At 43.2% G+C, this 15,323-nt stretch overlaps 3 protein-coding genes across 3 annotated transcripts; all 3 read left to right on the top strand.

Annotated features, from left to right (window-relative positions):
* The first annotated feature begins 1,434 nt into the window (after window positions 1-1,434).
* On the top strand, window positions 1,435-4,616 carry mgp (matrix Gla protein). Its single transcript, XM_067477984.1, has 5 exons — window positions 1,435-1,585; window positions 2,651-2,734; window positions 2,845-2,874; window positions 3,079-3,166; window positions 4,090-4,616. The coding sequence occupies exons 2-5, from the start codon at window positions 2,674-2,676 to the stop codon at window positions 4,238-4,240; spliced, it is 330 nt and encodes a 109-aa protein (XP_067334085.1). The 5' UTR covers window positions 1,435-1,585; window positions 2,651-2,673; the 3' UTR covers window positions 4,241-4,616.
* A 2,349-nt stretch (window positions 4,617-6,965) lies between these two features.
* Window positions 6,966-9,381, top strand: bglap (bone gamma-carboxyglutamate (gla) protein). Its single transcript, XM_067477416.1, has 4 exons — window positions 6,966-7,120; window positions 7,264-7,305; window positions 8,437-8,521; window positions 8,995-9,381. Exons 1-4 carry the CDS (start codon window positions 7,063-7,065, stop codon window positions 9,095-9,097), a joined length of 288 nt encoding a protein of 95 aa, XP_067333517.1. The 5' UTR covers window positions 6,966-7,062; the 3' UTR covers window positions 9,098-9,381.
* Window positions 9,382-12,363: 2,982 nt separating this feature from the next.
* Window positions 12,364-14,157, top strand: LOC137100457 (pleckstrin homology domain-containing family F member 2-like). The gene is made up of 2 exons (XM_067478294.1): window positions 12,364-12,663; window positions 13,291-14,157. Exons 1-2 carry the CDS (start codon window positions 12,417-12,419, stop codon window positions 13,899-13,901), a joined length of 858 nt encoding a protein of 285 aa, XP_067334395.1. The 5' UTR covers window positions 12,364-12,416; the 3' UTR covers window positions 13,902-14,157.
* The last annotated feature ends 1,166 nt before the right edge of the window (window positions 14,158-15,323 follow it).

Consider the following 15,323-nt stretch of genomic DNA (forward strand, 5'->3'; position numbering starts at 1 on the left):
GCAACTCATACTCCATTAGAGCCGTGTAAGTTACCCCTGCGGTGTGCATTAATGCCCCCGCAGCATCACTCTAAAGAATCAAACACTTTTGAAGACTTGTCAAACCACAGGACAGTTTTCCACTTCACTTCAGTCCATTGTCCAGAGTCCAGAGTTTTCTGGACCTTGTTTATATATGGTTGTTTCTTTACATGGTGGTTTTAACATTAGTGGAAGCAGAAACAAACTTTGCTGACAGTGGTTTTCAGAGGTGTTTCTGAGCCCAAGCAGTGATTTCCGCCACAGAATCACGTCTGTTTTTTATTCTGCGGCTGCTATGAGCCTGAATATCACCACCGTTGTCCCTTATTTGCCGCAATTTCTTTGGATTCCTGGAATATTTTATTAATATTATGAACCATAGATGATAAAAGCAAATTCGATACAATTTTACTTTGAGACACATCAGTGTGATGAACCACACTCATGTTTATAATATCTGAGAAAAAGGGCAAATCTTTAAAAAAAAATGATTTACAATCAAAAATGGTCATTTTTGACATTTCATTCAATGTGGTCTGTATTAAAATATAACTGCTGACTTAACAAAACCCTTATTAAAAACTGGTCCAAATGTATCTTATAAGTTATGATTAAAAAAAACTGAACATAAGAAAATGATTACAAATATTTTCATTTCACATGAAGATTTTCCAGCTCTATTTCTGTTGTTGCCACTGCTTCTAAAAGTGGATATAAATCAGTCGACTTGTCAGTCGGAAAGTTTACAGGATTTAGGGCTGAATTAACTACTAATACCAGTTTGCCAAGTTTTTATTATAAATATCTTAAAATCTATCAAAGACAGAGAGGGATCCAAAAGGTTGCTTCAATGCTGCGTCAGTTTTTAAATTGAACTATTTGTTTTTATTGCAAAATGTGCTTAAAGATTGAAAAATAACACAAACATTTTTATGAGGTGATGAGTCACATGTGCCTCCGATTTTACTGAGTTTTGCCTCCAGTGATGTAATCAGGATGTTCTGTAGGTGCTAAAAGAGTCTTTCATCCATTTTACCAGCTGTTAGTTCAACAGCTAATGAATGTGTTTTAATATTATGTCAGTGTCTAACGTGCGTCTTGTAAATGTTTCTCTGAGCTCTCGGAGACGTTCAAATGTGTCCTAACACTCTGGTCATGCTGCCATGCCGACAAAACACAGTGAATATCATCATGTACCTGCTATGGAGCAGGTTACAAGTCCCTGTGCCAGCTTCACCTCCCACTGTTTACGCCCCTTCTTGTTTTTCGCCACAGTTCTGTGGGTTTTTTGTTTTTTTTTTTTGTTTGTTTGCTTTTGGTGAAGGAGTGGGAGTTGGGGAGAGAGTGGGCTAATAACCCGGTCTGATTAAATGATGGAAAAGAAGGCTGATAGAAGGAGAAGGGAGGAGAGAGGGCGATGGCTAAGGGGATGTTAGGGGAGGGAGTCAGTGGGTAGAAGAGGTGAGTATAAAAGTGTTGGTGTGAGGAATTTGATTCTATTGCTCGGGAGAAAATACACACAGACGTCTTTTCAAGACTTCCCACTCCACAGTTCTCTTTCACGGTGAGTACTTGATAAACTGAAAATACAAGTATACTTTCCAGCATTTAACCAAACTTTGCAAAACTGCTCATTTTGCTTCATCAAGATGCATTTTTAATAAGTTTTTTGGAATAATGCTGAAATATGTCGTCTCCCTACTACAGTAGATGTATAGTAGGTGTGTGTCAGTGTGTGCAGAGTAGTTTATATGCAGCCTAGGACGACTCGAGCTCCAGCAGCATCGTGACACAGAGGTGGGAACATTCTGCCTGCAGGAACAGGAGCTATGAACCCACTGGGACCCCTTCAAAGACCCAGACAGAAAACAAAACTCTGCAGACACTGCTGTCAGCACCTTTCTCTCTCACACACACACACACACACACACACACACACACAGAGTCTGGTTGTCCCTGCCAGTCTTTGGAAGCTACTTTTTCAACTTTGCTGTGAGTCTGGGTTTAACTGAGGCCAAGATGTATGCCTGATATGCCTGAAGGGCCAATGGTGGGGGTGGGGGGGTTGTATAATGAAAAGCTGCTATTGATGATGAAAAGGCTGCTGCACGTTGAAATGTGGATTCTCATCCAAATCCCACAAACAGAACTTGTGGATGAAAGCTTTTCTGCAATTCCAGTGTCTGTGTGTGTGCGCGTGTTACAAACATCTGGCTTTTTCTGTTTGCACAGGTGTCACACATCTTCCCGTAACCCACTTGTGCATGCACACGTCTCCCTGCATGAAGTTGCAGTGCATCTGCTTCAGGTGGCAAGTTACAGCCACAGTTGAGGTCTTAGCGGCGGACTGACCCCTCGTTTGCTTGTTCTTCGGGGCGTCCGAACACTTATGTAACTTTGTGTTTGCTCCATGCAGAAGTCGTGCAGCAAACCTGGCAGCGTGCACAGATGCAGTGCACGTAAAGTGCGTATAGAACTGCTCCTGGACGCCGTCCACCAAACCACAGGCTCAGATATTGCTCACCACAGATTGAACCTCGGAGCCACTTTCTCCCATTTTCTCCTCCTCTTCCCTTCGAACTCGTGCTGTTGACATGATTGACTGAAACACCTCTCTCCTCTCTTCCAGAAGGCAGATAAAGTCGCCACAGGATGAGGAGGCTTCTTCAGTTTCTGGCACTGTGTGCTGTGGTCTCGCTCTGCGTTTGCTACGGTACAGATCCTCCCCGGCAGCTTCACCTCACTCTGACCCTGCAGTCCTTATCTATTTATAGCCTGTAATATTTCTGATATGATTAACCTGGTTCCATGTTTTTCCCTTAGACTCTCGTGAAAGCTCAGAGTCCGCTGAAGGTGATTTAACGTTGTCTCACAATCCTGGGAAAACATGCATGCGTCTCTAACAAATATGACACAGCCTGCTTGTGAATTGAAGCCTCGTTTTACCCGTCACTAACACCCTCCCCCCCCCCCCCCCCCCGGTAATTTCACCTGAACCAGATCAGCTAAACTACACACATGTACAAATCTTTGTCTAGTAACATTTTGTGGTTTCAGATTTGATTGTGTCCCGAAACCGAGCCAACGCCTTCATCCCATCACAGTGGATGGCTATGAGAATCCCACCCAGAGGGAACAGTAGGAGGTACAACAACCCTCCTGTATGTGTGTGTGTGTGTGTAATGCTGGCATCACACGAGTGTCACGTGAATATTACCTCATGTAGGGAAACAGCATAAAAACAAGAGACTTTTCCCGAATAGACTTTTTCAACAACCGATTACACTAATGATCCTGTTGTTCCTCAATCAGCCTCGTTCTTCATTAGTAATAGTTCAGATCGGGCAAGAACGGCGACATGTGGCTGATTTTATCATTTTAAATACTTTCATTATTTGTCATTTGCTGTTGCTTTTGTGAAATAAAGTGCATAGTCTGCAGGATGGTAATGGTTTCAGTGGCTTTCAGCTTGTCCCTTCAGGGGTCGGCACAGGGGGACGTGTTCCACACCATGATTTAACATGAGTTTTTACGTTTTTAACCCTTTTTTTTTTTTACATGCTTGGGACCAGCACCAAGGTCGTCCTTGGTCGCCCGGTGGTGGCTCGACCTGGTGGGGTGGGGTTCGAGCCCTTGGCCTTCTGCATCCCAACCCAATGCTCTACCACTCATCCACCAGGACCCCCTAGTAGATTTAATGTAGACCCTGAAATTTGCAGTAACCATAACAACGGTTACTGTTTTAGAGGACGCTGCCATTAACCAGCACGGCTCCATTAGTGTCTGTAGTTTCAGGTGGTGGTGACAAGGCAACATTAGCATGAAGCAGCTGGATGGATTCCTTCACCTCCACCCAAATCAGAAACCTGTTCTGTTCATCCTTAGGCAGACTGGTAGAGTCCACATTAATGTGAGGGTGACTGTTAATGGAGCCTGAAGCTGAAGCTAAGATCTTAACAGAGACGGAGGTTTTAGAAATGCTGTGAGCCTGGTTCTGACTGAAGTCGTCCCCCGTCCTCACCTGTATTCCTCCCACTAACCACCTTCTCTGCCCTCCCTCCCATCCAGAAAGTCCCCAGTGGAGAGGCGTGCAGAGATCTGCGAGGACTACTCTCCCTGCCGCTTGTACTCCTATCAGCACGGCAGTCAGAAGGCCTACGAGAGATACTTCAACGCCCTGACTCAACCGCAGAGACCAGCTAGAACTCGTCTGTACTAAACTCGACCTATTTGCTGCCAAACACAGAATTATCATGATCATCATCATCTTCTGGTCGTGACTGTTTCCATTCATTCCACAATTCGCAGTTTTTACATAATTTATGTGTTGTTTTTGTGGTCTCCTCTGGATGTGGGGATGCTACAAGAGGCAAACACATTTTATGAATACCGAAGCTCGAAGCTGCCAACAGTCACCATCATTATACTCACGTAGAAACCCCCTCTCTTGTGTAATCTCATGATAACTCTTACCCACCATTATTCCACCTTGCAAGCATTTATGAGCTTTATATGATGAGTCTGAAAGTATCCAGGCCGGCACTGCTGTCTATTTCCACTGCTTTGAACAGAAAAATAAAATTTCCATTACTGGGTTTTGTCTTAATCCTGTTTATACCATTTGTTCGCCACAAGGCAGAGTGGAGAACATTTGGGGAGCAGTAACAGTGTTTGCAATTCATGACAGATGTTAAAACGATACCACGGGTCCAACTGTGGGCACAGCCGAAGATGAAACAGCAGACTTTTGTGCTACGAGCGTTTTAAAGGCTAAGAGCAGCGATGAGGACGCTGACGAGATGAACAAATGTGTCCCCTGATGTGCAACATCTGTGCAATCATGTAAAAAAAAAAATCCCTGAGCTGCAGGTTTTTAATTGGAAATGTACTGAAAGGAAGTTCAAGTAAAGTAGTAATGTTGTTGATGCTTCTTGGAAAGTACCTGAAACTACCAAACAAATGTAAACTAAAGGTTCCTCCAAGTGATGTCATCTGGAGGCGTTTTTAGGCTAAAAGTCTATGTTTTAATGTAGGGAAGTCAATGGAAAGTTTAGTGGCACTTCTGTACATGTACAAGTTTAAAAATCCGTGAAGGTGTAGTTTGAAGAACATTCTGAGAATCTGCTCTTCAGCTTGTTTGTTGATTTTTTTTTTTTTTAAATGATGTAATGAAAACCTTTAAATGTAGTTAAACTAGTGCAGAGATTAAGATCAACTATATGATGCCTCATAAACCTATAATCGCATCCATCATTACACAATCTGTATAAATATACACAGTAGCTCTGCTGCTGGTGCATCACAGAGAAAGTGAAAAACAAAAAATGAGTCTCCAACAACTGAACTGCTCCAGAGTTTAAAATATTAAAATATTAAGTTGTGGTACTGCAGATATTACACAGCTAACATTAGCAACCTCGGCGTCTCAGGAAGAGGTCAGGGAACCTGAATACACTCATCGACCACTTTATTAGGAACACCTTGCTAGTACTTGATTGGAACCTGGTGCTGGTTGGTTCCTAGAGGTTTTTGCTCCATGTGATTCAAGGTTTGACATGTTCACCTCTGTACACCTCAGTTGGAACTAGTGGTTATTTGAGTAACTGTTGCCTTTCTCTCACCTTGAAGCAGTCTAGCCAGTTTCCCCAGAGAACGTTCTCTGTTTCAGACCATTCACTGAAGCCTACAGATGGCTGTGTGTGAAAATCCCAGTAGATCAGCAGTTTTCTAAAATCCTCAGACCACATCACCACATTCACAGTCACTTAAATCACTTTTTTTCATTCTGATGCTCAGAGTGTCCTGACTGCGTCCACATGAATAAGTGCATTGAGTTGCTGCCATGTGATTGGCTGATTAGATATTTTTATCGGCGAGCAGTTGAACAGGTCGGCACAGACCTCCAAAGACAAAAGTCACGTTGAAAGTTCCGTTTTTCCGTGTTGCCACGAGGACATGAATTTGCACAAATAAACTTGTGTGCAGTGGTTGAAGCCTTGAAACGAGAAAAGGCGAGCGGGACTGAACCAGACGGTGAAATTATAGCCCGTGTGATACGTCCAGGACCGGTCCAGAATCTAAACTGTCCAGTCTAAATGTCAGAAAAAGCCAAATAAGAGCAAGAGGGGGAACAAGGCATTTTCAAAGGATCCGTTTTAGAAATGAAATGAGCTGATAAGAGGCTTAACATGCAAACGTAAACTAAAGATGAGTTGTTTTAATCATTAATCACTGAATTTATTGTGTGTTTTAATTAAACTGATCAATCCACTTGTTCCTCTTCATGGATCTTTCTGCCTCTTTATTGTCAAACCACCCACACATTTCAGTAAAAATATCTTCTTCGTGTTTCAAATTGCCCTTCTACAAACGGTTTCTAAACGTTGCTTTATTTATGTCAGAGATCACAGTGGTTTGTAATAAAAGAAAAAAGCCCTTAAATTAAAATCACGTCCCATAATATTTGAGTCTGGATTCCAGGGCTCTGTCTGCAGCCTGCACTCTGTGACCTACGTGTACCAGTGTGTGGGCGCGGCATCAGTCCAGGCCAGCAGCTGGCATCGCGTTGCTCGCTTTTCATTCAATCTTTTATTATCAATGAACGCGACAGCTGCAGGCGGTCTCAATATTTTTGATTGTCTTTTTCTTTTTATGCTTTTTGTTTGTTTGTTTTACCTTTTATTCATCTTTGCACAGAAAGCTGCCAGTTCAGGATGTGCATGTGCTAAAATCACCTGAACAAGGTGCAAAGTCACTTCCTGTAGAGGAGTCACCCAGCATTTGGAGGCAGACGGGTCATGTGTGTGTGTGTGTGTCCATTTATGCATGTAAAGTTTATTTTTGTGCATATAATTGCTGTGGACGTGCATCTGCGTGGGTGTGTGACACATGATTCCCTAACCAATCACGTACCCACGTCCCAGCAAGGGCTGCATCTATAAAGCGGGTGTGTGTTTATCTATATATGTGCAAGAGGACGAAAGCCGGACAGAGAGAAGAGTGACACAGCTGCCTGCAGACGGTAAACAAAGACGCTGAAAGATGAAGACGTTGGTGATCCTGGTTCTCTGCTCCCTGGCTGTCACCTGTCTGACCTCAGGTACGATGAACACAGCGCAGCTTAGTCCATCAGATTTGTTTGACCTCTTCGTATTAAAAAGTGACACTTCCTCGACTATAAATAATCCCGTTTGAACCAAGTCAATCATCGTGAATCCAATTTTTCTCTGCTTGTTTTGACAGACGCTGACCCGCAGCCTGCTGCTGACCAACCCGCTCAGGACGGTAAGAGCATTTATTCTGCCACACGTTAGGAAACCAGTGGATATTCAGACAGTTTGACTCGAAGAGAAAGTCTTTAAACGTAGACAGTGGATGATGTAAAATGTGACCGAAAGAGGAGAAGACACCAACGTTTGATAAGGTTGCACTGAAGATGTTGCTCTTTTTGAGTGAATTCACACACACACACACACACACACACACACTCGCACACACTCTTCCTCCAGCCTTCACCAAACTGCTTTCATTGACCAAACCTCAGGAGACAAACTCAGGCCTGTGACCGTCCTGCTCTCTGCACCGCTTCCATGCACCTTGAGCAGCTGCTTGTCTACTCACTTCCTGTTACCAGGTGCCTCGTTTTGCTCATGCAAATGGTGCTAACACGCTGCATCAGAACAGGATCATGAGATGATTCTGTTTGCTACAAAGCCGTCAGTAGTTCAGGAAACAGAGCTGGTAAAAGCTGCGGGAGAAAGTGCTGCCTGGTAGATTTTGAGCAGTAGTTCACAAACATGCAGCAGAACGCAGTAGTAGCAATACTGTGCTGGGAAAATACTGCATTACAAGCAAAGATTTTACATCCAAAGTATTTAAATGTAAGTTACAAAAGGAACCTAGAGAATTTAAATGAAAGTATTCAGCGCATTTTCTGACTGCTTTATTATTATATTATTACTTATTATAACTCACACTTTCATGTTCATTCAGAATTTTCCTGCCGTGGTTGGTTGACGAGGGGCTGAGGTTTAAAAGGACTCGGTTATTTTGATTCACTTGACTGAGGAAATTCTGAACAAAGAACCAAATGCTCAAATTTTAGAAGCTTTTTGCACAAAAAAAAAAAAGAATCATTGTCACAGTCACAGCCAAGTGAGTGATCTAAGAATCATTTCAGCTCTGCTTGTTATTACACGAATGTAATTTATTACAAAGCATCACATTTGTTCTTTAAACTCTTCACATTGATTTTTATGCAAAAATGTTGATTTGTACAGTAACTAACGCCATCAGAGGAAGTAATTCATCATTTGTTAATGGGTTATAAAGTTCCATGAAAAGAAAAGAGGTGGCAGAAGTGCACAGAGTCAATACTTGAGCCAAAACGCCTAAAAACCCGTGGGTGTCGTGCAGGTTTGTTCGTGGAGAAGGAGCAGGCGTCCGCAGTGGTGAGACAGAAAAGAGCTCCCGGAGTCTTAACCCAGGTCCAGCTGGAGAGGTATGTCACACCCCCTAAGTTCTGAGGACTCACACGCTGCTAAAGCTGAAAGGGCAACGTCACCAACTTTCAACTTGCTCCCCACGGCTTTAGTTTAGGGTGTAAATGTACTTATTAACATATCTCTGTTCTTCTGGCTGGAAAATGCCTCCAGGTGACAACACCTAAAGTTCAGATGATGTCATCTTGTTGCTCAAACTATGGAGGTTGTGATCAACCTGCTTTTCCAGAACTCCTCCAGATGATATTATCTGAACTACTAATGATGTAAAACTCCTCTGGGTGATGTCGTCTGGAGGAATTTTTCAGCCAGAAGAAGAGAAACATTTTGAAACACGGGAGACAGAGAGAAGTTTGAAAGCATTATTGTATGTTTACACAAAATTGGTGAAGTTGCCCTTTAGAATTGATCACAAACTCTGTGGTAGTGATGATACAGATGCAGTTTGATTAAGAACTCTGTCTCTACGCAGCCTGAGAGAAGTGTGTGAGGCCAACTTGGCATGTGAGCACATGATGGACACGAATGGGATCATCGCTGCCTACACCGCCTACTATGGACCAATCCCCTACTAGCAGCTGAACCACGACATCTGATTGTCCATCACAGACGTCTTGTCTTTTTTTTATTGTACTTTCATCTTTGAGCTCGGTGCAAACAACATGAGAAAATAATTCCCTAATTTTGCCAGTGGGTTAGACAAAAAAAAAGAAGGAATAATAATAATAATTATTATTATAATAATAATAAAAGCATGTGAAGTGATTTTTCTTTTGTGCACACATTCATCATAAATTCTATCATTTCCTGCTGTAGAGAGATAAAATTTGATAAACTTAAGCCCTGGTCTTGCAGCATCGATTTGAAACTGTTTCTGACTGAATGAAGCAAACAGACTCTCAACATTATCACTGCAACATTTTATGATGCTCAAGCAAATGTGAACGTTTGTGAAGAAAGTGTGGAGGACTGATCAAGTTTCAATTTGCCAAAGTCGAAAAGAAACAAAAAAGTCATGTTCTTAGATTTACAGCTTAGTTATTCACATTAATTTGCGTTAAGCTTCATGTAAGATCCATATTTTGATGTTATTGACTGACTGGACTTTGTTCAAAATTCTGTTGGGATATTTGTGACACCAACATTTGCCAAAAATTCTATTTTTCTCACTGTTCAACACAAACAGTGAGTTACTGAGAAAGCAGACCTGAAACGTCCAGTCTGCGTTTTTTTCATTGATCCTTTTGTGTGTGTGTGTGTGTGTGTGTGTGTGTGTGTGTGAGTGTGTCACTTGCTCTGATTTAAACACAAGATGGTGCTGCAGTAGTACCGAACGCGGGATGGTTTGGTATATGAAGCAGTTCTCATGAGGGCCAAACTTTCTGTTAAGTACATGTGAACGTGTTTTTCAGTTTTTCCTTCTTGTTAAAGTCTGTTAAAGGCTTTTAAAAGAGTTCATCTGTGCAGTTCAAACTTCCACCAGGTTCTTTGCCAGGCTCCAGTCATCACGCAATCAAGTACTAACAGTGACGAGGTTTGTTGTTATTCATATGTTAGTGTGTCCAAATACTTTTGAACACCTTTAATGACGTTGCACCTCCTACACGGATCAACTGAACCCTGAACATTTTTTGGCTGATTTGACGTTGGGGCATCCAGACGCAAAATAGCTGGAAATCACCCCACTGTCCAAAAGCTTGATTATACATCTGCGTATCAGTCTCCGTCCCATCCTGACATGAATGTCAATCATACTGGACTGTCTTGTCAAACCGGTTGATTGTCTACTTGCAGAAGAAAGTACTGCATTGTGGTATTTGCTCGTGCAGAAAGACGAAACGACCAAGACTGAGACGCACAGTGCTAGAAAATATAAAGAAGAAAGGCATGAAAACAACAAGTTGACATAAATGGGACACGTGGACAGACATGCACTGTCTCTGACCTGCTCATGAGTGAGCAGGAAGCAGTCGAGCTTTGGTTATTCTGGGTGTGTTTGGACTGTCTGGGCCTTTAAAATAAGGGACATTAAGTCTTAGAGGCCCCTTTCACTAATCCGTCCATGGTGATAAATACAGGACAAGCAGCAGCTGGTTCACTTAGCATAGCACAAAGACTACAAAGAGGAAGACCCTGTCCAAAGTTATCTCATGTTACCTGTTGCTTATGTCACTGTTGCCATCTCACTCGTCTATGTCCTGATGCCTATCTGGCGCTGGGCCGTGGGGACAGCAGGTCCATCCAGCTCCTCCTGGGAAGTCCTGAGACGTTCCCGCCAAGGCCAGCTGGGATTTACAACTGCAAGGAGCTGGATTAGTGTTGACCTTACGGTTGTCCACTGAGGTGACTTTTGGACAGTAGGTTCAGTTTTTTTATCTCAATGCACAAACCCTGATGAATTGATCTTTGGATAAAACCGACCCAGTCTCCGCTTAGTGTCTTAGACCTTCGGTCCATGTTGGATGTGACTCTGAGAAGGCCACCTCCTGCTTAGTAAAACAACCTGATGTCATTCTGATGTCTCTCAGCCATTTTTTCTAACACGTTTCCATCTAATCCGCCTCTGAACTTTCATGGGTAAATCTGAGCTTTTGTTCAGAAGGATTCTTGACGTACAGTCAAACATATTTTTCAGATTATTTCCATGTTTACATCCAAATATCTGGTGTCCTGTAACACTATCCAATCTTTATTTGGTGCTTCCGTCTGCTGATAAAGTTAATTGCTGAGATTTTTCTCTGTAAGAAATGATAAAGTGTCTCAGATGAACTGTATTTCCTTACCAGAAGGGCAAAATGCTGAGACTACTTCCCCCTGTTCCGTTGGACTTGTCCTTGCACGGTTTACCTAATTATTTGGGTTAACAGAGCGACACGTTTGATTTGTTGACAGGAAACAACAGTGTTGTATCATGTTTACATAGTGAGAGCTTTATTAATAATCCCGGTCTGATAGTCACTAATGAGCTGGCAGCACTTCTCTTTTGCTGCAGCTGGGAATCGAGCCGCTCGACCGGTTTCCTGTGATTGACACCAGAAATATCTCAAATAGAAACATGTTTGACACAAAGTCAAGTAACAAAAGCGTTCAGATCACTTGAATAAATATTTATTGAAACTAAATATACTGCAGGGTGTATTTGTTAATAATATTACTGAATTACAGAATTTTCCAACTCCCTACTGCTGATCACCTGGATCAGGTCTGGTGAGTCAACCAGAAGCTGGAAGATACCTTCTCAAATACAGGTGGAGAGGGGGAACACAAAGCGAATCTTTCAAAACTTTCCACTTTCAGTCCTCTTTTATTCTGATTGACTGAATGCACCTGATGTGGGTGATCAGCAGTGGGTTGTGCAGGGGTCTTTGAGGACTAGGATTGAGAACCAGTGTAGTAAAGTACCTGTAAAGGAGCCGTACACATTGGAGTGAACGCAACAAAGTAAATGTCGTGGATTGTTGTTCTCTGCTGATATCAGGGGCCCTTTGCATTTTTGTTCACCCCTGCCCCCTCAGACAGCCTCAGACCACCACTATGAGCTGATCATATGCACAAATCCATCCAGTAAATGTATTAAATACAGTGCAGCAGAGCAACAGATGAAACATTTTGTGAAATACTCAACAGCAGGGAGTGAAAAGTAATGTAAACTGTGAAATCTCCAATCATGTACAAGAAGCCTCCCTCAAAAGTATTTTTAAGTCAACGTCGTGTTTTCATTAGCTCTGACTCTGTGCAGTCCAACCCCCTCCCTCTGTCTTATTTCTCGTCTAACGTGTTTGTCTTCAGTCTAAATTAGGAAAGTCCCATTACATCACCGGGGAACCAGAGGTATAAAACCTGGTCCTGCGGCCATTGTTGACACTTTGTTCATGCCAGAAACATCAAGACACTATGATGGACCAGCTAACATTTGACAGGGAGAACCGAGAGCGTATACAGGCTTTGGAGCAGTCATTCGGTCCATCGGGGAGGCCCCTGTCCCAGCCGGGTCGGATCCTGCTGGGAGAAGGCCGTCTGATAAAGCAGGGTCGTCGCAAACCGCAGCCGAAGGACTTCTACCTGTTCAACGACGTGCTGGTGTATGGCAGCATCATCCTAAACGGCCGCTGGCACAAGAAGCAGAAGATCATCCGTCTAGGTGAGCGCTGATCAGATCCCTGATCCAGTCACAGAGAAGAGACAAAGACAAGAAGTTCACCGGAGAAAAGGCAGTAATCCAAAAGTTACAAAGAAATGCAACTAGAAAATTTGTTCGAAGTGAAAAATATAAGTGAAATTTGCTCCAAATCACAACAGAATAAACAGATAATCTTAAATAGTTTGTCAGATTTTCACTGAGGTTTCTAACCAAACAGTGCAAAGTGTGCAAGGTTTTAAAATATCTGTGGAGGTGCATCGAATTCCATCCGAGAAAATGTTCACATGTGGGTTAGAACAATGTGAACTTGGAGAATTCTCCAAGAAAAACCTGTTTGACTATTGGAAAGAACAGAACTGTATCAGCCTTGGACACGACTTTTGAAGCTGTGCGAACAAAGAGAAACAAGCACTGAACAATTTGCATATTGTCCCAGTTAACCAGGACAGGAAACGTGACTTCTCAAAACTTTAAGCATCACACATCAAGCCACCTCCACTGAACTGGTGCAGTGGCAGCAGTTTCAAACTAATTATTTTTATATGAGGATAAAAACAGGAAAGTTTGTTAACTGCGTCTTGGTAGCTATATTATATTTTTATCAATATCCTACTGTTTTCATTTCAGAGGACATCATGCTGGAGGACATGGAGGATGGAGCAATGCAGAACCAGTGGCTGATCCGTACTCCACGCAAGTCCTTCTTTGTTGCCGCCTCCTCGTACGAGGAGAAGCGGGCCTGGATGGATCACATCGAGGACTGTCGGACCAGCTGGATGCAGAGCGGCAGCTGCCAGCCTCGCTCCAAATATGCCGTTTCCTGGATTCCAGACCAGGCCGCCTACAAATGCATGCGCTGCCTCAATAAGTTCACCGCCACCAGACGTCGCCACCACTGCAGGAAATGTGGATTTTTGGTGTGCAACTCCTGCTCTAAGCAGAGAGAAGTGATAAGCCACATTCACCCCACCAAACAGCTGAGGGTCTGCAACCTGTGCCACAGAAGGAATAAGGAAGAGGAGATGTCTCGCCCGAGGGGGGACAGAGCAGCAAAGAACAGCTCCGAGGACGATGATCTGCCAGTGTCCAGTGATGAAGAGGAGAAGGAGGATGGGATGGCGATGCAGATTTATACCCCCAGCAAATGGCTGGACAGCAAGATGGGGACCTGGGGACAGACGAGTACTTATGCTTACCCCATTCCAATGCACCTACGGCCCCACTCAAACTTAATGTGACTGAAGACTATAGTCCCACAGACATAAGTGATGTCTTCCCCACTGTCCAGCGTCATTTTAAGCAACAAATCACAGTGGACTGTAAATAAACACGGAACAAACGTGTTGTATTTGTTGTATATATTTACTCATTTATTCCTTTTGTACTGTGAAGTAAACACACTAGTTCCTTTTTTCCCGGTGTGTCACATTTATTTTAATTTAACTGGTCGCTCAATAAAACCCACGAAACGGTAAAAGCTTTGTGTCTGTTGTGATGGTTTATACAGTACATACATTATTTTCCTCACCGTTGGGATTCGTTGTCTGCATGAGCCTCATCCAGGAGATTTATAAAAGTGTGTTTTTACCGTTTGAAACTTTCAGTGAATGTGGTCAATGCGTCATATTTTCACAAACGATTTTCCACCTGGACAACCAGGGACATAGACATAAGACATAGTTTCTTCTTTAGACACAGTTTCGCAGTAAAATAATATACTGCAAGTCTCAGCTTTCAGTGGAACAGTTTAACATCAGTATGCAAAGAGGCGCCTGACTTCTGATTGAAATAATTGGACATTTGGACACAACATCAAACGAAATCATTGTGTCTTGTGGGAAATCAGTGGATGAGAGCCTGAAAGTCTGGAGCTTCCTTCAGTTTCTACATTTTGTGGTGTTTCTCAGCACATAGGTGGAGGCTGTACAGTTGGTAAGGCAGTCATCCACGTACCACAGGGTCAGTGGTTCGATTCCCGCTCCCAGCTGCATGTCAGGAGCGGGGATCAAGTGTCCTTGTGCAAGACGCTGAACAACGACAGCCAACAGCATCGGTGTGTGTGTGAGTGACTGGGAATCAACATGTAAAGCGTTTTACAGTTGCTGTATACTGTATTCTGGCCTTCAGCAAGTTCACAGCAGCTCAGTCAGGCAGAGATCTGACTCGGCCAGTCGAGAATATTCCATCCTAAATGCTCTTTGGTTGCTTTGGCATGTTTGGTATGTTTGCCACCACACGTGTTTGCCACGGTTGTCACTCAGCAAGGACTTTAGGACAAATAGGTGCCAGTTTCCTCGAGTGTTTGCCAGATGAACTACCTAAACTCTCCAGCTGTAGCTTTTCCTCCTTGTTGTTTCCCTTTTGTCGCCTCAAAGTCTGGCCTGAACCTGTTTAGGACATTCGCCTGCGCCTCCTAATTTCTACCCCCTTTTGGACCCGTTTGCTTCATTCCCTGTTTTTCTACCTGATCCCGGACTAAGCTTCACTAAACTGCTTCACCTTCTGATGGCTGCTTGTTTCCACGTCTGCATTTGTGCTGTCCTCTCTCTACCTACCAACACTGGTGCCGGGACTAACCAAGCCAGCTTAGTTTTTGGGGTGTGTCCCCTGATGTTGGCACTAGTCAGACCCTTTACAGCTGATTTGACGTGTTGAATCAG

Source organism: Channa argus, chromosome 15 (assembly GCF_033026475.1).
Source record: "Channa argus isolate prfri chromosome 15, Channa argus male v1.0, whole genome shotgun sequence".
NCBI classification, from domain to species: Eukaryota; Metazoa; Chordata; class Actinopteri; order Anabantiformes; family Channidae; genus Channa; species Channa argus.

What these genes read in the sequence shown, in the direction of transcription:
- mgp (XM_067477984.1), top strand. Translation starts at nt 2,674, where the DNA reads ATGAGGAGGCTTCTTCAGTTTCTGGCACTGTGTGCTGTGGTCTCGCTC. An exon ending in CTCGCTCTGCGTTTGCTACG is followed by an intron (nt 2,735 to 2,844) that starts GTACAGATCCTC and finishes TTTTTCCCTTAG; the next exon opens with ACTCTCGTGAAAGCTCAGAG. An exon ending in CCCAGAGGGAACAGTAGGAG is followed by an intron (nt 3,167 to 4,089) that starts GTACAACAACCC and finishes CCTCCCATCCAG; the next exon opens with AAAGTCCCCAGTGGAGAGGC.
- bglap (XM_067477416.1), top strand. Translation starts at nt 7,063, where the DNA reads ATGAAGACGTTGGTGATCCTGGTTCTCTGCTCCCTGGCTGTCACCTGT. An exon ending in TGTCACCTGTCTGACCTCAG is followed by an intron (nt 7,121 to 7,263) that starts GTACGATGAACA and finishes TTGTTTTGACAG; the next exon opens with ACGCTGACCCGCAGCCTGCT. An exon ending in ACCCAGGTCCAGCTGGAGAG is followed by an intron (nt 8,522 to 8,994) that starts GTATGTCACACC and finishes GTCTCTACGCAG; the next exon opens with CCTGAGAGAAGTGTGTGAGG.
- LOC137100457 (XM_067478294.1), top strand. Translation starts at nt 12,417, where the DNA reads ATGATGGACCAGCTAACATTTGACAGGGAGAACCGAGAGCGTATACAG. An exon ending in GCAGAAGATCATCCGTCTAG is followed by an intron (nt 12,664 to 13,290) that starts GTGAGCGCTGAT and finishes TTTTCATTTCAG; the next exon opens with AGGACATCATGCTGGAGGAC.